The sequence below is a fragment of the Notolabrus celidotus genome, chromosome 5, assembly GCF_009762535.1.
Source record: "Notolabrus celidotus isolate fNotCel1 chromosome 5, fNotCel1.pri, whole genome shotgun sequence".
NCBI lineage: Eukaryota > Metazoa > Chordata > Actinopteri > Labriformes > Labridae > Notolabrus > Notolabrus celidotus.
In genome coordinates, this window is record NC_048276.1 from 31,757,598 (window position 1) to 31,783,865 (window position 26,268).

At 41.1% G+C, this 26,268-nt stretch overlaps 1 protein-coding gene across 1 annotated transcript in view; it reads right to left on the reverse strand.

Moving 5' to 3' along the window:
* The window catches only part of si:dkeyp-23e4.3 (rho GTPase-activating protein 7), a 117,582-nt gene extending 101,895 nt beyond the window's left edge, over positions 1 to 15,687 (reverse strand). The window contains exon 1 of the mRNA XM_034684476.1: positions 15,567 to 15,687. Coding sequence (XP_034540367.1) covers positions 15,567 to 15,687 — 121 coding nt within the window. The remainder of the gene's footprint in view (positions 1 to 15,566) is intronic.
* Positions 15,688 to 26,268: the final 10,581 nt, after the last annotated feature.

A 26,268-nucleotide genomic window follows, 5' to 3' on the forward strand; every position in this document is an offset into this window, starting at 1 on the left:
ATGAACTCCAACAGGAAACCAAAAAGTGTATTTGGAGTGACAGTATAGAGTGAGATGATTTGCTGCAGTCTGCTTCTTGGACACAATACTGCTGAGCTGCATTGTACCATCCAATCTGTCTCCTGCTCCATTATCATGTGGCCTCTGAAAGACTGTTGAATTAGCAAACAAGAAATAAACTGTGTTTTCTTGGATAAAGGGATGGAAAGTTATTCAGCCACCGATGCACAAATAATGAGTGAATTCAGGAGTTTTTATTGGTATGAAATTGAACAAAAGCACAGCATGGGTGGACACATGCTGGAGCAGACTCTTAATGTAATAAGAAATCAGGTAGAGGGAGCTGGTTCTTGCTTATTGTGTCTTTTGTGCCGTATTTGTTCACAAAAACTTATCAGGCAGACTCTCAGTGGGCATAAAATGAGAGCTCCCATCAAACTGGAGCATAACTTTAAACCTGGCTTGCATCAGGAAGTGGAACAATGACACAGAAGGAGCACAAGGGATTAATTAAGACAACAAGACCAGCTAATCTGTTTAAGAACCAAGAGTCTCGGGATGATTTGGTCTGACAGGTAAAGCCAAAGTTTGAAAGTGGATTTTCATTTCCCAGTGGCTGACACAGACCTGAGCTGAAGTGCGACCGAACCGACATTGTCTCAGTCTCAACTCTCAGAGGCTCAGAGGTGAGAGGAACTAATACAAAAACACAACATCAGAGACACGTGTGCAATGTGAAGCTACACAATAAAATCACTTAAAAATAATCTTCTATGACACACGTCATGTTTAATCATTACTGTGTCTTTCAACATTACGTCATTTTACTGTTACTATACCAAGAATTGTACTGATGCCTATGTTACTCTTTTTTAGGAAACCAAGTGTTCACCTGTTGTTTCATTGAATCAGTGTCTGTAGTACGCCAGCAGTATGCCACTCCTCTTCCAATTGCTTCTTAACGACAGGTGTCGTTTAGAAGTGAAAGAACACTCTCTCACTGTCACACCAATCGCCTATGTGCCACCCTCACGATGTATCTGATATGTAATGCTGATATTCATTACACTTGAGACTTTTGCACGAGTGTAAACAATGATTTGATTAAGAATCAGATTAAAGCAGGTTTCAGGATGGGACTACTTGGGATGGACAAGTTGTTGCCATGGCTAAAACTTCTGCTCTGAATATCACCACTTTTGCTTCGCAGAAACGAAGATGGCGAAAACAAAAAGGCCGAACTTCATGCTCCAGAAGGGTTCAAGAACACATTATGACATTAAGAAAGTTACTTATGCTCACGGACAGATCCTGAGGGAAATATTTCCTCACATCTGGATTTTCAGACATATGAAAACGAGGAATATGTGTGGAGCATTGAGAGATGGTTATGGTTTGGCAAGTTCTTGGCTTAAAAAGGAGTTGCATATCAACTATTGGTTGAATTGGATTGAATAGGGTTGAGCAGGAGGAATTTAAAAACTAGGTTACATTTTTTTTTTTTTTTTACGTTTTTGCAGTTATTTTTGATTTTTTGTGTTGAAAGTGTTGTTTAAAATTCATTCATACAACCTTACCTTACCTTTATTTAATCTCAAGGAGTTATCTATCTTAATGAGGAGATGCACTAACCTTTCAGCTGCAGTGGGATCACTGTGGAGGTCTAATAAACTCAAAAATACTGATTAATCAGACCTTTAACTAAGTAAACATCTTGGACCATCACTATTAGACTTAGCAGCTTGCAGCAGAAACAGGTTAAGTAACTTTAACAGCTCACTGACTTTTCTGGGTTCATCCTGGTCAGGCATGTGTTAAAGTTTTTTAGTTTGTCACGTCCTCTCCTCGTTGGTTCTTTTACATACCGAACACATCACATTGCTCTTGTTTACATTTGCAAAACTCAAAATTTATGGTGTGAATAAATGATTGGGACCTCATACAAAAACTGTAACCCTAAACAAATAAGTCAGTCTGAGTCTTCTCTTGCAGCACACAACACCAAGTCATCAGTGTTTGAGTCCCAAGTCCTCAAAATCAGGACACAAATCGGACTCGAGTACCACAACACTAAGAAGAAAAACAGACACAAATGTAAACACACCTCATCATTTTGGACACTTCATGTAAATCTGTTTATCTTCACTCCTCTCTCTCTCTCTCTCTCTCTCTCCCCTCTTTTCCTGTGTTCCTGTTTTTTCTCTCTCTCCCGACACTGTTTTCCTCTCGTCACAGCTGTCTGGATTTCATCAGTAGTATTACCTCATCCTCTTACTTAATGTACCCCCTCTCTCTCTTTCAGCTTCTCTGTTTTCCTCTCCTCTCTCCTTCTCCTCTTTCTCTCTGTTTGCCGTCACTCTGACTGTATTCATATGACAGGCTCAGGGGACTTCTGAGTGTGTGTGAGGGCTTTTCACTATTCTGATCGAGGCTACACTACAGCTAAAAAAGCTTTCCAGATGGGAAGTGAAAGAACTCCCTGCTGAAATGTGGGGAAACAAATCCAGCTGAAGTAAAAAACAAAAAAGTAAAGTATTCATATTTCAGTTTTTCGACTTCTACATCAGCTGAGAGAATATTTGAAAATTGCCCTTTTTACTGATGTGCTCCCCCTCTGCACATATTCTTTCAGAATTCATGAATATTTCACCGTATGGGACCCTCCAAATCATTTTATTCAAAAGTTGTTTGAGTGCTAGATGCAATCTGTGAGCGGGAGGGGATGAGAATAAAAAGCAGGTCTCCGTTCAGAATGAGAATGAGTGACATTCTGAAAAGAAAATGTCTCTCTAATGCTGCTGCAGATGAGTCAGAGTGGTTTGGTTTGGTTTTCTGGGCCACTGAAGAGCCTGTTACACAGAAATTGAGCACATCTTCTTCTCTGAGAGACTGAGTGCATCTTTTCAGAGATTAATCATGCAGAACTTTGTGCTTCTCCGACCAAAGTTAACCCCAGAGTCGGTCTGACAGGGAGGTGAAGGCATGTAGCAGGTAGTTTATCTTCGTTTTCTGGTCCAGTAAAAGGAGGAAAGAGTTTCTCTACATTGTGTTTACCCCCAAGGGCATCAACACGATGTTGTTTTGGGCCATGACCCTAGACTCTTCCTCAAGGATCCAGGTTGTTCTAAAAATCTGTAGCAAGCTCTTTCAATTCAACCCAATTTTCCATCGAGGACAGGGTCTCATGCTCCTGAGAAGCATCAGTTCTCAACTCTACGTTTACAATAGGTAAACCATGCAAAATATAAAAATACTGGCATAGACTCAGTTTAAAAAACCTTTAAGATACATAAACACAAGAACACATCACGTAAAAACCCTCAATTAAGCTTCAACGTTCATCAGAAGTGAACAGGAGAATCTTTCATCTCCTTATTTAGTCGAGTGGTGGCTTGGGTTTCCTGACATCTGAGGATGAAGAGGAAACTGCAAGATCTCTCGAGTCTTATGCAGGGTTCCCACTCTTTTCCAGAGATCATTTTCCAGGACATTTCCAGGACATATTCATTGATGATCAAGCTGGTATGACAGTCTAAATTTAGTTTCTAATTTAGTTCCTAAATAGTCTAATATGTTCCTCTCAGTGGAATTCTACATTGAAAGACATGTAGTCTATGGCTATCAATGAAATCATCTCTTACATACTTAAAAATTATGGCAAATTGATAATAGAATAATGCAACCACAGCTGTACAGCACTTCACTTTATTAGTGCAAGCAAGTAACAATGATGGGCAACTCTCATCTCAGCTTTCTCTTTTCTCAAAAAATACTGGAAAACCAGTTTTCCAGGTTTTCCAGGTTTTCCAGGACGCGTGGGAACCCTGCTTATGTGATGCACTCTTAAGCCTTGCTTATACTTCTGCATCGAAGCGATGCTGTTTCAAACACTGTAGGTCAACGTAGCCCTGTTTCAATGAAGAAGCCAACACACATAGCCCCAGGAGCACCTCCTAGAAAACATAAATTACATGTCTCCGGTACTTTTGCTCACATGTTTTGGGAATGCACTCTGGTGGCCAGTTTTTGGGGGATGGTTGCCTCCAATCTATCTAAGATGTTTGAGATCAATTTACCTCTTTCGCCGGTTACATTTGTATTAAATGATCTTGCTAATACAGGCTTGACAATGAATAAGAAAAGGGTGGTACTAGCTGGTCTCACAGCAGCGAAAAAGCTTATTGCAACGTGTTGGAAACCCCTGCACGTACTTTCCTTTTGAGTATGGGTCTTAATGTACTTATGGTGCGTTCACACCAAACGCGAATAGAATCATTCGCGCGAATGAAGTACATGTTAAGTCAATGCAGAGACGCGAGTACTGGTCTGGCAGCGCGTATCGCGCAAATTGGGCGACGCGAATGGCCGTGTGCATTCGCGCGCATGAAGCGAATTCATTCGCACGAACGATTTGCGAGAGTTGAAATATCTGAACTCAAGCGAATGAATCGCGGCGTGGATAGCCAATCAGCGTGCAGATCACCCGGGGACGTGTGTTGTGTGACGTATGGACCAGCGGAGATCCCAGCAGAGATTCCCTCATCTGGAATATATGGGACACTTTGATTCTATCAACGTGCAGCTTCCCCAAGCTCTGTGACACTACCTGTTTTTATGGGATGAGGAATAAACAGGAGCTCACTGTGAGGACAGAGAGGGAGGAGGATTACGTGGTGAGTTGTGAAAAACTTTGTCTGTCAGCTATCAGCTGTTGTAGTAGGAAGTTATCTCTGCCCCATTTAGTATAAACGGCTTCCCCATTCAATGTCCGCGAGCTCAACCTTGTTACTGCGGTCAAGCCAGCCTCCACTTCTGAAACGAAAGTCAAGACAGCCTCCACTGTCTTCTGTTTGTTGACAACAGACAGCTTAGACGTGGGAGCCCCCCTCCCTCTCGCGTATATTCGCGTCTTGGCACTTGTTTACACATGATTTTGACGCGCGAATTGAGCGAGTCATTCGCGCGAATAGTTGATATATGATGGTCTGGGGTGGGGGGGTTTCATTAATTTTTTATTTATATTTATCAATATTGGTTTATTATTATTATTATGATGTTTTTGTTTTGTTTTTTCTCCCCTTTCTTATTTGTATAAGGTTATCTTTTTGCACAAGCATGCTGTTGCTGCTTGCATTGATCAATATATTGCTTGTAACAACCTGTATACAAATATCAGTAAAGTAAAAGTGTGATCACAAAAAAAAAACATGATTGGTCTGCTGGGCTACATTGATTTTCCTGCATTTACATATCTGGAATCGCTATACATCGACCGAACTTTCCATCTCCTCTGACTTCTCCTCTCTTTTCTTCTTTGTGGTAATTGTTGTATGATCAACAGCAACATTTAACAGCTCCAGGTTCAGAGTCACCATCATTTTCTGCAGATAAGCAACCGAAAAACATAGTGGAATCGGAAACAGGCGTTCTGACTAGTATAGGAATCACACTGCCTACAAGCGCTAGGGGGGAGGGATAGGGAGTATTGTAGAGCAACAAAAACTCAAAGATGTACCAGTATGTAGTGCTCACAACGGCGTTGGCCACTACAGCTTGGAGTCAACACAGAAGTATAAACCATGCTTTACAGAAGGATCTGTTGCAACATCTTTTTGTGTCCTACAGAGAGGCTATAACCAAACCAGGTGATAATAATAAAGGAAAGCACTAACTGGAGGAACAGCGAAGGATGATTCACTCACAGAGAACTTAAGGAAAATCAGACTAGACTTTGGATTGTAGATACTTCTGTTGCATGACTCCAACATCTTATTGAGTCTTTGGTGCAAAAAGAGACATTTCAATGAGTATTAGTGGATCCTTCCTTCCTGTCAGGTGCACCAATGGACCTGTAAATCCATTTAGCATTTATTTCTGGTTATTTTAATGCAGTGATGAAATGCAACTTCTGACCCAGTATCAGTGTTTTGGCATCTTTCTTTTGTTAGTTATACGAATAACATAACTGACATTTTTTAAGATGTTGTCTGCATGTTTTTATACACATTCCCCTCAAATTCAACCTGACATAATTGGTTTTGTGGTATCTCGACCCTGATAAAAAGTTGATTTGACAAACTTGGCTGAGGTCAAAAAGCAGCTTCCTCCATCTCCACAATGAAGAGCAATGAAAAGCAACAGCAGGCTGAATGAAAGCAGCGAAGGGACAGAGCTTTGAAAAGAAACCAGAGTGAAAGGAGAAAAAATATGTCTGTCTGCAGAAGCTAGAGTCCCATATTCCACCGCATATATTGTCGGTTTTATTATCTTGGAGCAAAATATGTTTTAGCAGCTTCCAAAGGGGGCAGAGAGGCGAGGAAGAGGAGGAGGAGGAGGCCACCTGAGAGCCACAGAGAGACCCAAACAGCTGCTTTTCTCATCAGCTCGCTGTAGGTTTTCACAGAAATGAAGGGTGTGTCGGAAAAGCAGGGCAGAGCAGAGGAAAAGAGCTTATCTGAAATGATTCTGCTCTCTTGGAGCAGCGGGGTGTCCTGCGGCTCAGTCTGATTATTAAAGGTACAACAGACAACTTTTTATCCTGGGGCACAGACACGCTCGCAGGTTTCAGTGCTGTTTGACTCACTGTATTCATGGAGCCTCTTCTTTCTCATTCCACCGGCAAAACTTGTCAGCGTCAAAAAAACAACGGCGTGGGCGCTCTGTGGATTAGTTTATCAAGAAACAGATTAAAAGTAATAAATAAGCAGTGACCTCTTGTGACAGGAGATATAAGTGAAGAAAAAGGGGATGTCAAATGGTGAAATATTAGTGTGTGCTCAGATAAAAGCAAAGAAAAAATTAATCACATCACTCATGCAAGTTTGACTAGTGACTGTAGGCCCTTCTAAAATGCACACCATCAGGTATTGCAAGTGCACACAGCTTCTTTATTTTTGATCTTCTTTCTCAGGAAAGTTTCCTGGAAAGACTTCATTAAAGCTTCCAGCATGTTCTGGGATGACCAGAGCTTGAATACCGTAAATCCTCAAATGTAAAGCGTGTCCTTTAATGTTTTTGCTGCAGAGAGTATTTGGCCCTTATATTTGAGGCTTGTATTAGAGACAGGCCTTTATATCACATATATTCAGTCTGAGAAGAATAATGGTTCTTAATTGTTGTTTCGGTGCAAAATAAGGGCCTGAATAACAAGGATTGCACAGCTTTTGTGCTCACTAAACATTTGCAAACAGATAATGTGCAAAGGTGTGAATGCTCAACAAACTGCAGCGCTAAGCAAATAGTGTCTCTGTCTCCAGTCTTGTTTGCATGCAGTTAAATAAGCCATTATAGGTTAATTCGGAGCAAAATATGCCCATTTCTATGCAAAGTCTCATTGCATAAAACACCTAATTCACCCACTGGTGCTAACAGGGCTGCAGCGCTGTTACCTCACAGTGAGAAGGTTGCTGGTTCAAGTCCCCGGTGTGTGGAGTTTGCATGTTCTGCATGCTTGTATTCTCTCTGGGTACTCTGGCTTCCTCCCACAGTCCAAAAACATGCAAGGTGTGAATGTATGTGCGTGAATGGTTGTCTTTCCATGTTTGCCCTATGAGGGGTTGGCAACCTGCCCAGGGTGTACCCTGCCGTCTGACGGAGTCAGCTGGGATAGGCTCCAGCACCCCTTTGACCCTGAACGGGATAAGCGGTCAAGATAATGGATGGTGCTAACAGCCCTGCACAGTAAGAGTGAAATATTTACAATTTATTGATTATCACAGAATCTCAGTATTGTGATAGTGTCATTATCCAGAGGAATGTACAGGGATGAGGATTGTTCACTCTTATTTCTATTGACAAAATTGCTGAGCTACTGAACGGTGCAAGTCTTTATTGACTCCACTGTTGGTATTTGTCTTATTTCTTCTTTTTAAAAAAAAATCTTAACAGGAGATGATACATTTTTAACTAAACTGGTGTTTCTTTTATTGATGACATTTTATTGACTTCTGTCTAACAGTCATTTTACTGACCCAACTTTGAACGCATCATAATGTAACTTCACGTTCGCCATGTTTAGTTAGCTAACTAACGTTTGTCCTGCTGATTTCAACATGTGATTACTATATTTGAATAACAAGACCCCTGCAAAGTTTGGGTGTGATCACCATGACTGCTTTGAGTGGAGGAAGACTGTCCTGCAGCAGACGCAGCAGCTGGAGTCGACAGTATACCAACCTGAAGACAGCCACAGATACTGCAGAGTTCATGCACAGTGCTGATGTGCGTGGCCATTGAGGTCCTCTTTCCCCTTACTAAAGATTATAATGCAACACAAATTACAATTCACGTCCTCCTTATCCTTTGCTTTGGTGAAATGAAGACAAACTTCTTTGCACGTTCATCCGTCCTCATGATCAGCTGTCCACTAGAGTTCATCTTTGTGTGGTTTAATACTTGCTGGCTGGCAACTCAGTTTTATTCAAAAACATAATCAGACAATCGATGAATGTTTGTGCACCAGTGATTTGATTTGAGTGACCTGACTCAGGATATAACGTTGAGTTATAAGACCTGTGAGACTCGATAGCGGAATCAATAAGCTCAAACGTGATTGATTTGGGGTTTTGAAAAACTGGGTCCTTGTAGAACCAGGTCTCAGTCCTTTTCTCCACAAAAGTATAGAGTAGTGCAATCCCCACCATGCTGTATACTCAGCTCAACTTTTAATGCAAGTGATAATAAATCCAGGAAGTACTCCGATCAACACTTCATATACAGATAAAGGTATTTGAAAAGGACAGATTTATGAAGCAGATTTTTCTTCATTATGCTTTTCCTGCACAAAACAGAAGAATCTACCTCACATGCTGAGAGGCCAAACACAAATGCCTGTGTGTGTGTGTGTGTGTGTGTGTGTGTGTGTGTGTGTGTGTGTGTGTGTGTGTGTGTGTGTGTGTGTGTGTGTTTGAAAGCTGATGACAGGCTGTGACCATGAGTGTGTTCCCCTTTTGTCCTTTTGTTCGTCAAGTCTGCAGAGACATAAGCAAGACCTGTGTGTGTTCTGTGTGTGTCCCCCGTGCACTCTGCAGCGTATTGAGATCTCTGCAGAACAAACGGCAGCCTTCACATCGATTCCTTCTATCACACTTGGCTCGGAGCCTCGATGTGTCTCTGCTCTCTCATTTCAGTTTTAATCATCTTTATCCTGAAGAACCACTTCATTATGTGAGGCTGCTAACTGTAAAATTGTTCTATAATTAGTTTTCTCTTCATATAAATAAAAACTGTCGGCTTCTGGGTCTCATTAATAAGAAAATACTCGTATACATGAAAACGATGTGTTCATGTTACAACTTGATCATTCATTTCCCTCCAGCCCTGCTAAATTCAATCTCTCCTGTTGAAAGTGATGTCTGCCTGATTTCACTGATATTCAGAATTATTATTTTAAAGTTCTGTCTCTGATAGTACAAACTCAATGGTAGCAAATGCATCCAAACAGCTATAACACAGCTAAACTCCAGCCCTGTCCACCTTCTGCAAAAAATAAAAGAGCCGTTTTTTATTCAAAGCCTTAGAGTTATATTTGATTATGTTCTCTGTGTATACTTCACACATAGTTCAGCCTGAGCAGACGTCACTGTCTTTGGATTATATTCTAGTTTGCATCTGGTGATGACGTCTGTGTTTCTGTCATGTCTTCGATGAGTGCATCCAGGCGTGAGGAAAAGTTACAGCTGAGTTTACAGAGTGTGTCTGGCAGAGAGTGTGTTTGGAAGATAATTGACTCAAGGTTTGAAAGGAAGACCATATTTGGGGTGTGAGTTATGACAACTTTTTTTAGCAATGGAGTAAATATTAGGACAGGAAGCAGATCGGACCAAAGAAGCTCCTGCAGAGAGCGATACGATAAAAGCTAAGGACAAAGTGAGTGACGAAAATCAGGATTAGAGGAGCGTTTCTCGCAGGTTGTGTTCACCCTGCAGCTAAAAACGGTCATCACTCCTCAGGAGAGACACAAATCCTGTTCAGTTCACACACAGTTTAGTTATGAAAAGAAGTATAAAACCAACATCTACCTCCAGAGAAGCTTCAAAAAGACCAGAGCTGCTCTCTCATGTGTATTCATGATACTCTGAGGTGAGCATTGGATATTTTTCCTCTGTTGGATTGTAATCGTTATACCCACAGATGACAGAAATGTAACATCCTCAAATTTTCAAATCATGCAAACTAAAATAATCTGTCATGCTCTTTGAGGAAATCAACTTATGCTACTCCTTGTGCCTGCACACATATCCTCATTCATACAAATGAGGATTTTTTTAAATTTGGGAACTAAAGAAGAAACTTTTACAACGAAGTCTGAAATAAACAGCAACCCCCTTTGTTTGGAGTCATTTCAAGTGAAACCATGGGCTAAAAAGATGCATTTCGCTGTCATTGTTGTCAATCAGAAGATAGCATCCCTTTAATCCTTCCTTCCTCTCTTGTTTATTAAACCTGACCCTGATGATGTGAGGTAATGTTTGGGGCAGAGTCAAACTATAAACACCCACACATGGTTTGGAGTATAAGAGGTTAATGTTCAGAAGGCTGCAGGACGTGTGAGGCAGGTTTGTGAGCTCTGAAGTTTTCAGTCACGATGCAGAAATTTTAAAACATCATCCTTCTGGGTTTAAATGAACTTCCGTCATAAACTGAGGAGTTAAGAGTTGACAAATCCTCTGCTGTGAGTTAACGTCCAAACCTTCACTCTGAGCACTTTAAACCTAGAGGAAAACCTCGGATTCTTTGACTACCTGTGTGTATGTGTGTGTGCAGCAATGTGAGTGTGTATGTGTGGGAACAGATTTTTTTTCTCTGTTTTTGTGTAATTCAGACAGCTGGTTTTGCTTTCTCTGTGAGAGCTGATACCCGACTCCAGCTGTGTGTACACTGACATCTGTGTGTGTGTGTGTGTGTGTGTGTGTGTGTGTGTGTTTGGATTTAAACAACATATGACGTTAGAGCAGCTGTGCTCACTGATTGGCTGAGATGAATTATGTAATCCTGTGCTTCGTAATCCTGTGACAGACTCCTACATTAACACACAGCAGGGAAATAAGAAGAGAGAATACATTTATTAAAGAATCCCTAAACCCTAAAATGATGCTGGACTAGTGATGAAATAGCTTTATCCAATGGTTATGTTTTCTTTCTCTTCTCTCCTTCCTCATGGAAATAGGGGAGAAGTAGGGGGAGGTAAAGTATACAGCCTGAGGGTTTATTTATGCTCCCCTTACATACGAACATATCTGTTTTAAACGGTGCGATTGTCACAGCCCTCGTACTTCCATGGGTCCTTACCCCCAATTTATACACGATGCTCTGCATTACGTTACAGCTGCGCCACGAGTTTCCTCCATCAAGCGGCATGCGTCCTGCGTAACTTTAGTTTTTGCAGATTTAGATGAGTTCAATAATAATAATAATAATTCGGCTCTATTTAGTTGTCCTGATACCATCTGACACAATCATCATCTTAAAGTCCTGTTGTTGCCAACATGGATCACGGATATGTGGCTGTTTGTAGCTTACATCGGTAATTGATGAGTATTTCTGATCTGAACGATCTTTAAATGGTCGGGAGTCCGTATATGGTGTTTTATTTTGAAATTGGCGGATGTTGAATGCCATTCTCGTGCCTGACTTTCTGTCCAGGTTGTTCGATTGACGCCTTCTGGGCGCGGACTCCGATGATAATAGACTTGCGCGGGGGCACGCTCCCAATTCGGAGCTGAGATGCAGCGCAGCGCTGTGTGAACTAGACTAGAATGGAAACGTATCGGCTGTGCAGTGCAAGACGCAACTGTAATGTGACGCACGATTCCTGTACAAATTGGAGGTTAGCGTTGAAATGGCAGCAAAGCAAAACACCCGCTAGGGGGCTATGCTCAGAGTCAAACTTAACCAAAACAAGAAGAAATGGAGTCAAAAGCTAATGACAACAAACATGGTGGCAATGGAGGAGTTATTAATAGTGCTACTGTTAAGAAAAAGACAAAATGGGAGGCAGCGTTGCAAAAGGTTGTGGTTTGAAAAGCCATTTCATGTTGACGAAGAATTCATGACTTTCAAAGTATGATGTGTTTTATAAAGTCTCTGGCTTTGTGGTCCGACATTGACATCACAATTTCTGTTGCAAAGTTTTGTCCACATATTCAAGTTTGCTGAAAATGTTCAAAAATAAGTATGAAATGAACGGAAGCAAGGCTCTGTGTGTATCTACAGTATGCGTATCTGACATAGAGCATGAATAAGCGTGCCTGGGGCATGAGTTCCAGCCCTGACCAGCTCCCTGCCCTGGCTCTATACCTTCACTTTCTTCCAGCATCAGACTCTTTCCTCTGTCTCTTCTCTTTTTTTTGGCATGTTGGTGTGCAGGTTTGGTAGGAGGTGAGAGATAGTTTGGAGGTCAGATTAGGTTCAGGTTGATTTTAAGGGCATTAACTCAGAAATCAAACCTCACTGAAGTTGATCCAAAGAGATTGAATCAAACAAGATTTAGAATGTACCTTTCACACAAACTTTGAAATACAGAAACCATGTTATATTCACAGTTGAAACAACTCCTTCCTAAAACTTCCAGGCAGTCTTGTTATTTTTAGATTCTCTTCTTTCAATGATGAGACTTTGGGCACAGTTAAGAGCACCAAATTACTCTGAAATCCAACGTATGACAGGACCACTGACAGACCAAACATACTGTAAAAAGAGAAGCCCCTTTTCTTGAACTGTGAATAACCCATGACAGCAAATGCTTTTAAGAAAGATTGACATTCTGTAAGGGCATAAATTCACATGCCAAACTTCACGTATGTATAATATGACTGAGATTAAATCAAATTAACACGATAACTTTGGAATAAGCTCCGCAAAACTATTCAGAATCACAGAAGAAAAGCATTTTTCAGCTCTTGGTTCTTCTATTTTTAGATCCTCTCTGGCAGAAGTAGTTGGCAGCTCCCTGTTTGGTATTCATCGTCCCTCACACACAGAGCTGAGACTTGCTCAGCACATGGCAGCAGCAGGTGGAGGTGAAATGTCACCCTCAGGGTTACCTCAACATATTCCCAGCCAGTTCAGTGAATTAACCTTCCAGTTACAAGCTCACCTAACATCACTAAACACCCCCCCACACACACAAAACAAACCTAAGTACAGAGAGGGAAAGCTCCCAGGCTCAGCCATCAGTTCAAACCTGCAGATGAGGTTAATGTTTAGGCTGACAGGACGACCTGTCAGATCTGTCAGACGGAGAGAGACCTTACCCTTAGAGTGAGGGGGAGTGCAGACGTTCATGGAAGTTTGGAGCAAAAGACTCTGTTTTGCACCCAAGATGTGAGTCACCCTCAAACTCTCAGCTTCAATGTGACGTGAAACCACAATCAGCCACATGGTTTGTTTGGGCTGGCTTGCATCAATATGATGGAAAGCACCAAGTAGGATGTTAGTGCAGCATTAGAGATTGGTTTGAGGGATAAGAAAGGAAAAACTTAGGATTGATAATGTCTTAAACACCAACCTTCTCATGAAAGAGACACAGCATCTCAGGCCAAAGCAGAGACCATGGCAGGAGCTCTGAAGCTGGAGACCAGGAGAGGGCCAATGAACTGAATCTGTTTTTTAATAGGTTTGATTCCGGCCCTACTCCCTCTCCCACCCATCTGAGCATCCACCAGCCAGCGCTCCAGTCACGCCACCCTCGCCCTCTTCCACCTTAGAACCACAATTAACATTGTGAACCCTGACACAATGGGACGCCCGTTACTGTCTAAAATTAAAAAAATACCCAACATGTCTGCATGACATGGCAGATTTTCAGTGTCTGCAGGAATATTTGACACTGAGCTACTGATCAGACCAACAGAGTGTGGAAGGTTTGGTAGAAAGGACAGTCACCTGAATGATTTTCAGGCAGATGCAATGAGAACATTGAAACTGAGGCTAAACAGTATCTTAAAATGAAGGTTAAAGGCAACACTGAAACAGACTCGATGGATCCTCCTATGTGCTCCAATGAGATGCAAAAGGGCACCATGACAAAGCACTTCTATTTGAGCATCAATCAATCAATCAATCAATCAATCAATCAATCAATCAATCAATCAAATATTTATCAAATCACAACAAATGTTATCTGAAGACTCTATCCAAACATAGCAGGTCTAGACCGTACTCTATGTTCTATTATTAACTAAGACCCAACATCAAGACAGGATAAGATCCAGTCCCATCTTACAGGCAGGACTCAGTCTGATCTCATCTTAATCCACCATGAGCAGAGCACTTTGCAGTATTCAGCAAGTTAGAGCAGCAAGGACAAACTTTGTTTAACAGGCAGAAACCTCTCATCTGCTGAGACTGAGTTGTAATTGACTGATTAGCCAAAGCCTGACAGACCTCCCAGGTTTTCAGAAACTATTCACAGCCCCTATGAGGTCTGAAATGAATACTTAATTATTTAGATGACTGAAAAAAGCTGAAGAGACCCTCATTCGATAAGACTTATTTTTAGTGTCTGTAAATCTCGCACCCAAGTAGATGTCCAAGAAACAGCCTGTTTACAGATCCCCACAGCAAAGATTTACTGTGAGTGATTCATCATTAATTGTCATTAACCAAAAGTTCCTCACAGGTTCTTTTTTTAAAACACAGCCTTGCTCTAGAGGTTGATGTCTTTCATCATTGCAGTCAAAACTTTTGGAAAGACTACATTAACAGTTCAAAAATGATCTCAATGAAGACACCACTGGTTGGTTCCTGAAAGTCCTCCATAAATGCTGTTAAGATAGTCTTGAGACAGATGTCTGTCAAACATGAGTCTGGTCCTGCTCCAGGTTTCTGCCTGTTAAAGGAAGTTTGTCCTTGCCACTATAACTTGCTAAATGCTGCAAAGTGCTCTGCTCATGGTGGATTAAGATGAGATCAGACTGTCTGTAAGATGGGACTGGATCTTACCCTGTCTTGATTTGGGTCTTTGTTAATAATAGAAGTACTAGACCTGCTCTGTTTGTAAAGAGACTTCAGATAACATTCATTGTGATTTGGCGCAATACAAATAAAGATTGATTGATTGATTGATTGATTTCCATTCCAAAACTTCCACTGCAGGGAATGTGAACTTTTCATCTGTTTGCCCTGAGGTTAATCATAGGTATGACAGAGCTGGATTTCCACCGTTAGGGTGAAGTTTTCAGATGCAGGCTGACAAAAATGAAACAGACCTGACTCAACACATTGATGCCGGCTGCAGGTATAAATAACTGGACCGTATCAGCTCTCAGCTTTCGCAAAAACAACAACCCCTCATCAGAAGCAGAAAGACAAACTTATACACTGTCAAGTTTTTATTCACTTTGAGTAGCTTAAGAAGTCATTTATCTTGCCACAGCTGATGACCAAAACCTCCAGAAAACTTTTTATAAACTTCAATTATATAATTCAAACAAAATATTTTCACCTCATCTATTCTCCCAAAAAAGTCAGCCACAACCAGTCTTTACTTCAACAAAGATGCTGCAGCAACCACATGAATATCCTTTCTCCAAACTAGTTTTCTCTCACATGATATCCAGACTCACCCCACAGCCGCCTCTCCCTCACGCTCTTCCAGAAGACATCCCAAGCCTTGTTGGTGGAGTCTTTCACATGCTCGCTGAATGATCTCCTCAGTCGAGTTTTCACCACCGAGGTCTCAGCCATATTCCGTATGTTCAACAGTTACATATTCCCTCTGAAAACAGGAGTGATTCTGCAGAGTTTTAAACCCATGTGTGCAGCGTTAGCTCCGTCACGGCTCATGCTGAGACTGTTTGACTTCAGTAAAGTGAGGAAGGAGGAGGAGGATACGAGGGGCTGACACTTGATGCACAAAGTCTGCATGTAATTTGTTGAACACCCCTGTCCTCTCCCTCACTGCTCTTTTTTCCCTCTGAAAGTTGTGAGTGAAGAACTGTTTATGTGAAAAACTATTATGATGCATGAGAGTGTGCCTGTGTGTTGAGGATGCAAGAGGATGAATGTGAGACAGAGAGAGAAAGAGAAGTGTTTTTCTTGTGTGTGTGTGTGTATGTGTGTATGTGTGTATGTGTGTGTGTGTGTGTGTGTGTGTGTGTGTGTGTGTGGAAAGTTCAAGGATTTGGCCGACCCTGTGAGAGGAAATGACATCTAACCTGGGTCAAAGACATCAGCAGCAAAAACATGCACGCGAAAAGACACACTCACAATGTAAACACAAACGCAAATTCTTTCTCATTAACACACAAACATACTCTCACAGCTGCTGACATGAACCCAAATACTTTTCAAGTCCAGCTACATCCAGGAAAACACTTGAGACATGACTCTGGGATCCAAAAACCTACAGATCTCTTCTGCCTTTGTGTTCTAATCTTGACAGACTCGAGGACTTGTGACTTGAGATCCTCTTTGGATGAGTTTTATGACCGCCCTAACTATACATGGCCCTTATTTTTCTCAAATGACTTGTGACCTGACTTGCATGACTTGAAACCTGACTTTAGCTTTTCTAAAAACACACATATTGGTTGACTTGGGTCAACCAACAGTCAGCTCAATGATAGACTTGCATCTGGACTTGGACCACCCTTGGCAATTTGTGACTAACATTGAGAGTCTTGCATCACTTAAGGCCTGACTTGGACATGTAATGACTGGGACACAACGTGGAATTGTTTTGTAAGACTTAAAACATGATCACAGGGTTGACTTGATATTTCTCTCGAATGACTTGAAATCTAAAAAAGAATCTGAACACACTTTTTTTTATCGCTCTAAGCCATTGGGGACCTGACAGACTTGGAAATGTTAAATTACATCAGACTGGCTTTGAGAGACTTGGAGCTCTCTGTGAATGTAATGGCTGACTCGACACCTGAGTTTGACTTCATAATGACTTAATCTTGACTTAACCTTGGACTTTCCTTCAACAACTTGAGCTTTTCTTTGAGACAAAATTCCTTTGGACATGTTTCTGAACACCCAAGACTTGACTTGTACTAGTCCCAAGTATGTGACCTGATGACTTCAGAGTTCTTTTTGTTTTATTGAAACAACTTAATTGTTGCTCAGGACTTGCTTTGAGTAACTAGTTTGAAACTTGTAGTCGACAGTCAACTAGTGATCAAATTACTTTAATTACTCAAGACTTGGGCCAGGTGCACACTATTTGATGATGATTCAAAAGAAGACTTTTTTAAAGCGTGAGATTGTGCCCTTTAGATGGTGCAAATGTTAATTATTTAATGTGATAACTATCAAACCTCCACGGCTTGATAGTTCCTCTTTAGATTAGTTCCACTATTGATTAATGCACTGATTAAGGGACTAATGTTGCCAAAGCTACAGCACCGGCATGTCGTCTTGGTGGTTTCAGATGCTGTCTGCCTTTGTGCAAGCAAAATCTGTTTCGTTAGTACTTGAGACTTGATAAGAGAAGAATCCTCGATGATTAAAACTTAAAACTAGGGATGATATGTTTTGAAATCCTTGGACTTGAGCTGGGGTCGTCTTGAATATGTTGAAACTTGAGTTACAGTGTTCTCAAACAACTGGACACTTCACTTTTTCCTAAAGGCCTCGAAATAGCTTTACATGCGTAAGTTTTAGTTCCAAGTGAACAAGTAAATGTAGGAATGAATGAATGAATGAATGAAAATCAGAAGGAGCCTGTGAGGCTGAAGCTAAACTGCCACAAACCTGAGCCCCTCCCATCTATTAGACTTAGCCAGTTAGCTTCAATGATACACCCACAGCACCTCTCATCACCACCATCATCATCATCATCATTAATACTCAAATCTGTCTAAACACACTTCCTCTCTGGGGAATCTGAATAAATAAACAGCTCAGGCAAAGACTTCTAGGAAGGAGAAGGAAGAGGAGGAAGACATTAACGAAAGGAAAGGATGAATGGGAGGAAGAGAGGGCGGTGGGCTACAAGCATGTTGCAGATCAAAAGGGTAATAAGTAGACCGGACCATCCTAGGATCCAAACTGGAGAGTGAAATGTTCGAGGGTCAGAGATGTTAGAAAGTGTTTTTGTCTTCTTTTCTATTTCTCAAACTGAAGGATGGAAATAGAGAAACATGGTGATAGAGTTTATGCAGGTGAAAAGTGCAAGGCATGAAAGTTGGTATTGGATGATTAAATGATTAAATTATCATTGCTCATACACAGACTACTGAATTAGATATCTGAATTAGTGATCTATTGTATTAACCAATCAGCTTTGACATGGTATTTTAGATTGAATGTTAGTTCATGTAAATGTGTAAAGAGTTTAATTTGGTTTAAAAGTCTTTGAGAAACATTTGAGAACATGTTGAGTGGAAACTGGATGTTTAGCAACAATAATAAGAAAGCAGGATGGCAGTAACAGAAACTTTGGTTATCGTCTTTCTCTTTTCTCTGATGTCCTACAACTTTTCCACTGTCAAAGTCTAAAAGCAGGATTTTTGTATGGGCCCATGATGAACATTTCCAGTTGCATGGCACACAAGTGCTACATTTATAGTTTAAATACACTTTTAAAATAAAATGGAATAAAATAAGTGGTTGAAAAAAATGCATTCGGCTCAGTTCTGTTCTTTTTCTTTTATGTTTGATCACTCAGTGACTCTTTCCCAAAGTTTAAGTACATACTAAGGATATTTCAGGGCACATGATGGGCATTTTTAATAAAAAATAAATATCATGAGTTTATTTGAGGCTTCAAAATTTCTAAACTCGAAGTATTTTGAAAGAAACACAGTTTTAACCACACTTTGTTAAAAGGGAACTCCAAAGGGTCTCAAAAGGGAACTCAAAAGGGTTCCCAAGTGAAGGATTTCTTTTGGGCACATTATGGACATCTGCAGTGTTGATTTTAGACAGTCAAACTGCAAATTCTAGGTATATTGTTCAATCAAAATAGCTTTCTTTTTTAAGCAAACTCCAATCTTAAATTATGAATATTTAGCTATTGAAAGCTGCACCATGTGGAGACGTTTGGAGTGGTCGCTCTGTTCCCGCACCCTCCCCCACCCACTTGCCTCTCTGCATCATTTCCCTCTTTCACTCAGTGTAATGGTAACAGAGGATCTGTTATCAGTGGGTTTCATCAGCCTGTACGTATACTAAATGCGCAGCTCTAATACACTCACATCTCACCCCCGGTCACCTGAGAGCTAATTTAGGCTCATTTACTTTTCATCAACAACAAACTTCCTCTGAACTCTGACAGAGCGTGGTGTTGAGGGAATTTGTTTTATGTGACCGGCTCACTATCTCACAACAGGAAAGGAAATTGAACGGTACATGTGTGGTCTCTGAAGTCATTTAGGAAATAATCAGTGAAGTTATTCGCATTATGACATACACTTCTCTCTAACAAGTTGATTCTCTTTCATTTGAAAAGAGGTGGCATCAGTTCGAGGAGCAGGTTTCTGTTGGTTATGTTTGTCCAGCCTTACGTCAAAAAACTAAATAATTAAGATAGTGAGGAAATGTCTTGTAACAATTCTTTACTAACACAATGACATGAATCCTGTGATACAACAACCACAATCCGGACTTCCTGTGTGTTCAACATGACAGCTAGCCTACCTGATGTGACTGTGGTAAGCTGGGTTAGCTAACGGCTGAATTCCACCACCATCTTGTTTGGTCCGTCTCCGATCCGTGACGGCACCGGATCTGATAGGTGCGTCTTTGATCTGGCAGGTTGGAGCCCTCCGAATCAGATACACAAGACTTCTATTTTTGGCGGATGGCGGAGCACGACCATAGACTGTATAAAATATGGACATAGTATCTGTGACCTCACCTATCTGTTTCTGAAGAGCTGTTTTGAGGCCAATATGGCGGCAGCCATATTGCTGCTGTGGAGCCAGTGTGACGTAAAGGGGCGGAGTTTGAGCCTCCTAGCCAACAGCTACAGTGTTCCCGCAGTCAGCTGTGCCTCCCATTGGAAGACTCATAATCTCAATATCTTCAAAATTGCTGCATTAGAAAAAAATTCACCCCCCTCAAAGTGGGAGCCGATCGAGAAATGAGCTATCCAGACTACACTCGTCTTTTGTGTTTATTTCTGCTATAAAGATCGTCTTTTTCCCATTCATATGTATGTGACTTCCGGTACTTCTGGAGCCAGCCTCAAGCGGAGTCTCTATGAACTGCAGCTTTTAGCACTTCAGCATTGGACTCATATCTTTAGACTGGAGGTTGCCGCTTGAGCACGACGCATAAATCGCAACAGAGAAGATAGAGCGGGACAGGAAGTCAGGCACCAAAACAAAATGAAAACATCCGGTTAATTTTCAGAATAAAATACTGTTATCACCAGATCGTATTTTCAGAGGACCAGAAAGACAACATGGATGAGGAGAGGAGGAGGAGAATCCTTGATTCAGTGATTACCGCGGGAAAACCTTGGTCACATGACTCCAGCTGTCTGGTGGTCCTGCTCTGTGCTGTGTACTGAAAATGTGGGTTTTGATGGGAGAGAGCACGGAGCCGGACCGCAGCAGATCAGAGATGGAGTGGACACAAATCTGGTGGACGTCCTGGGTAAGAGATGGATTGAGTGACACGTACAGATAAATAAGTGTTGCATCACGGTGCATCTGATTAAATTTGGGACGGGGGGTTGTTGTAAAGTGGGACAGATTAGTGTTCTACAGAAATATGTTGGGACTCAGTGCTTAAAAACAGGATCATCTGGGTCAAACAGGGATGTATGGTCACCAAAGTTTAGCAAAGAAACAAAGCAACCTGGTTCAATTAATCTTCTAAGGTTCATTAACCTGTTCATTTGGACTTTCACATCCTTCATGCAACATCATGTGACTTCAGTAGAACATATACATACCGAGATAGAAAACAGTGCACAGAAATGCCGTTATAAGAGTTCCTACTTATTCATATTTTGAAATGTAAGGCCAGTATTTGAGGAGAAGGTGGTAAGAATATTTGGCAAGGGGTGCTGTTTAAGTCCAGTGTTATTTGACTTTGGTCCTCCTTGCAGTCGTGGCTGGCTCAACTACCGACCACAACCCTTTAGTGCATGTTTTCTACCACTCTGTTCCTCTTCAGTTGTCCAATCTAACAAAGGCTAAAAGGTCCAACACATAACTAAAACAAAACCTAAAGAATACTCTGCCCATTGCAACTTTTAAAGATGTAGAGTCAAAGGAAAGGCATAGATCACAACTTCATTCTCAGGTTGATGTGCAGCACAGAGTACTCTGCTCTCCTGATTTAGCTGTTTGCAGACTTATCTGCACTTCCCCTGAAGAATAGAGTGCAGAAACAGGTGACAAACATTGTTTATATACTCGGAGTTATCGAGTCATATGAATCCATTAAAAAGCTGCTCTCCACTGCAGAATGCATCCTCAGCGGTGAACATTAGTCTCAGGGTTCATGAACCTATGAAACACTGAACCCAGCTTCAACCTGACAGTAATGATGACTTCAGAGATTTTACTTCTAATATATGCACAGTCAACCAGGTGTAGCATTTCCACATTTAAACATTAAGGATTTCCTCGAGTACAAAAATAAGACATGAGATCTGTCAGCTTTAAAGTCAACACTTCAGCTCTCTGCTGCACCTGCAGGTTTCAAACGCTGAGCTTCAGTATCAAAGCAAACTCCTTTTCTCTTTTATTCTCCTACTTTTGTTTCCAAAGCCTTTCCACTCAAGTCTTTCAGAACAAAGCTGGCTATTTGAATATCAGCACAAATAGCTCGCTCGGTGTTATGCAAAGTTAAAACCATTCAATGTCACTATTACTGCTTGTGTTCAATCCCCTCCTGAAGACACAGAGCTTCTCAGACGGCTATTATAATATTTGTGAGAGGAAGCGGCTCCCGCCTCCCCCACCCCGTCATCTTCCTCTACTGGGACACTGATGGGAGACATCCTTCGGCACTTTTGTTTACCCTTCAAACAAGACCTAAATTAGTTGCATTCCCAGCGGTTTTCAAAAAGCAGGTAATTAAATAGCACTCAGCTGCACGCCGCGCCACGAATCTGAACTCCCCTCACGCTGGATCCCAGAGAAATGCCAGGCACGCAGAAAGACAGGCGGTCGTACTTATGACAGAGCACATCAGATTACATTTGCATGTGTCTAACATGCACATCCAGAGTGACTCACTGTGTAGTGTAAGAAGGACGGGGTTCAGCACCTCCCTCAGAGACACTTTGACGTGCTGGCTGCTGCAGGATTCCACGGTGTGGCCTCTTGATTCCTGGATGATGTGACAAATTAAAACTGATATAACATTCAGGTCTGATGTGTTAAAGCTGATATGAGTCTGTTTTAATCAAATCACTGACAACAAATGAAATGGGCATTCTGGTTTCATTAAACCTAGCTGCTCTCTTTTACATAATTCTGTTTCAAAATGACTAATAACTCCTTTTTTGTATTTTTGGAAGTGTGGTTGTATGAGGTACCTTTCAATTGTAAGTGTATTTCCAACAGGGATGCTGATTAGCTCAGCCCCTTTGTTAAAAAAAACGGAGGACCAGAATGGAAGCCAGGCTATCAACCTCTGCAGACGGGGTAAACTCTACTGCCGTCAGAAAGCCCATTTCTTTAGGCACTATTCTCAGACACACAACTTGCATGTTCTTCCACCAGCAGTGTATTGATCAGCTGTTTGGGTGTGCAGGCTTTAAAAGAGACATGACGTTTACTGCAGACACAAGAGGACAGCTTTTACAGAGGAAGAATGAGAGTCCACGGATCGAAGGACAAACTTCTGAGCTAACTGGAGAGCAGGAGAGATCTCAAGTTACCTGGTAGTTCAGGTGTGTAAACTGTGAGCTCACTGACCCAGAGAGCTCCTGCTGTCAGGAGTGAGACTTAATAAAAACATGACTTCAGGATCTTTCTGAATCAGAGGATACCAGCGGCCCACATCCAGCTGCAGTCTGATCCCTCTGCCTTGCTGAACGCCACAGTTTTACCTGCATTCTTCAATTTTCAGAAGCTAAATCAGGAAACCAGAAAAGCTAAGTGAAGCAGGTCTTCAGAGTAAGTTTTCAGCTCTCTGTTTTTTTTTTGCATGATGACACAACCAATGATCCACACGGCTAACTCAACACACTGTGTTAGCTGTTAAAAATAAAAATGATGATCCTATTTAACAAAGGGCACAAATTTAAACATTGGCTGCTAACTTTTGTTGTGCAAAACATCTATTATGATCATATGTTTTGTTCCAGTCATACATGATGTTGGGGCGACTCAGCCTCGCAGCCTTCTCCTGCTGCAGTGAAGCTTTTATGTTTGACGTTTTGGAACAATGAGTTACTGTATTTAGACAACAGTACATGCATTTCGAATCCTTAAAGAGGTTAATAGGCTGCTTTGGTAGCAACTTATTAATAGCAGGTAGCCACGCCCTTAAGGCATACCTTGCTGTACCAAGTTGGACCATATTTTACAAAATGAAACATCATTCTGTTCTGAGGAAAACTTGAAACAACAGGTTGAGGCACTTGACTTTCATATAATCAGACTGCTCTCTGGAAACAGTGAAGTCTCCCCCTGCAGGTCACTTCTGCAGTTGTTTGACTTTTTCAAAAGCTAGGGGTCAGCCTCAGTACAATCCTGCAAACATTTCCAACTCTGTTCAAAGAGCTTCCCTTGGATCATCTTTTATGATTCCTCTTCATCAAAACCCTTTCCCCTGGCCTGGACACAGGAGGTGTAACACACTTTGAGACACACAAACTCCAAACATAGAGAGTCCAACACAATCATGAACTCTCCCTCCTCCTGCTGAGCTGCTCCCTGCTGTTCACATCCCACACATGTTTGAGTGTCAAGAGGACTTAAAGCTTTCTTTGACTCGTCTCCTCCACTCACCTCTCCTCCTGTTTTTGCCTCCAGGTACTCGCTCCGTTGTTAGTCTGCTCCTCTGCTGCTGCTGTTGTTTCTGCCCAGAAGCTTGTCACTCATCTTGATGGGCTGTCTTCCTTACAGCAGTGTTCAGGCCTCCAGCTGCAGCAAACTGCTTCAGTAAACTCTCCTCTGCTGCAGGAAGAGTGAGAAAGATCTCAACATAGATCTTCAGCTTGTTTTTCAACTTGTAATGTCAGCAAGAAGTTTTGTTTTTGCTGCTTCCTCCTCTTTGTTGCCCTCTGACCTCACCTTTATAACTTCAGCCTCGCTCAGTGCTGCCCCCCTGCTGCCGAGGTGAAACATGGAGGTCTCACAAGGAATGAAAGAAACCAGAAGATGATGCAAATTTCCACATATACTAATAGAAAAAATACTTCAGTGTGTCATCACCATGCTTCTATCAAATTTCACATCAGGCTTTATAAACTATACATCATCCTTTGGTGTGTGATGCAAATAAATCATCAGGCCTTCAGTGGAGGACTACTGAGCGATGAAACAAGTTTAGTTCAATTCCACTTCCAAGCAGACACAGATTGGAGAGGACAGGCTGCAAGAGAAAAAAGAATAGTCAAAGAAGGAGCTAGCGATGAATGTGGTGATAACTTCATGGAGGAAATCACACAACAAGGTAAATAGAGTCACACGTCTTCATCAAGCTCTGTTTTGGTTTGTGACCTCTTTGTGCCCATTAGGACCCAGGCAACCTTACTATGTTCTTCTTTGTATTAGATTTTCCTCATTTTTCCCAAGCTATAGAGACTCGTGAGTTTCCATTCGTTTGTGGATACTCTTCAGTAGGGTTGCAAAGGTGTGAAAAATTTCCAGAAAGTTTCTGGCAAATTTCCATGGGAAGTTAAGCTGGGGAATTTTGGAAATATTCCAAATTGGAAACTTTCCATGGGAATTTATGGAAATTTATGGGAATTGAGGGTAATTTAATAGAAAGGTATCATATCCAAGCATAAACATTTGTTTTGTTATAAGCAGATATCCATCCAAAATAATACAATTAAAACAGATTTATTTGTAAGTGGCATTGAGGAATAGCATAGATATTCAACTGTACTTGCATGAAATCTGGTTGTTTTAGTCAGGATTATGCTAAAATATATTTTCCCCAACTATATTTAAGTTCCCTATGAAGAGCCAACCTTCAATTTAGTAAATTCCTGGTATATTCCCGTTTATTCCCACAAATTCCCGTTAATTCCCATGGAAAGATTCAAAACTTTGCAACCCTACTCTTCAGCAAGAACAAATGAATGAGCGTCATTTAACACCCATGGAAGAGCATGAGCGTCACAGTGCACTATGGGTAATGTACTTCAGGTGCTATTGTGAATCCCAAAAAGAAACTTTAATATGAACAGGACAGGGAAGGGTACTGGCAATTGGGCTTTATTTAGAGGTGGTGATACTGAATACAGGAGCGTACCGGACCACTTCAAGAGCATTTTTCCTGCATGAGGAGTTTCCATGCATTGATGTTTACAACGTTTGTAGTGTTCTACTTCTCACTTAGTAATAACTGTCACTGTGCATTTTTGAGCAAAACAAATCACAATGCATCTTCATACATCCTCACATTTTTCCCTTTATGTACATTTTCATAATTCCAGTAATTAATACAAGCAGCCTGATAAACGTTTAGTCCCAGGTTATTCAGAAAGTCTTATCAAATAATCTGCTAAAAAAAGTCTGCATTTGTTTCCCTAACTAAGTGCATCAATATTACGAACACTGAAGAGAAATCCTGTGAATAAAAGTTCACAAATCTACAAAAGCGACTTTTTTCTTGTATGAACTTCAATAGTATGAACACTCATTTGGTAGAAGAGTGTGTGTTTGGAGTGTTTGTTCATCGTTTACATCTTCAGTTTCTGGACTAAATACAGCACGGTGTAACGAGTGTGTTTAATACAGCTATGTTTACAGCTGCAGAATACAGCAGGTCATTGGTTAAAAACGTATCTCACGTTAAACCTCTGATGTTCTCATAGAAACCACAAGGTGATAGTTTCATGATAAATGCAGAGAGAATGAGAAGAGAAATCATCCTTCGTTACAAATTAGCCTTACACAATTAAACATTAACACTCCAGGACAATTTTTCTGTATAAAGTTTGCATAAAATTTGAGCTACAGTTTTTAAAAAACTCAACTGTGTGTACTTTTGATCTGCAAGCTGATTGAACACTGCTTTCTTTTCACTGAGAGTTCAAATTATCTGTGATCTGCTGCACCATTAATGTAAGACAGATTTAAGTTATGTTTATTTTCTCTTTGTTTATCAAACATTTTAATCATGAGACATCAAGGTTTTTCTTAAAGGTGACATATCATGCAAAATGGAATTTTT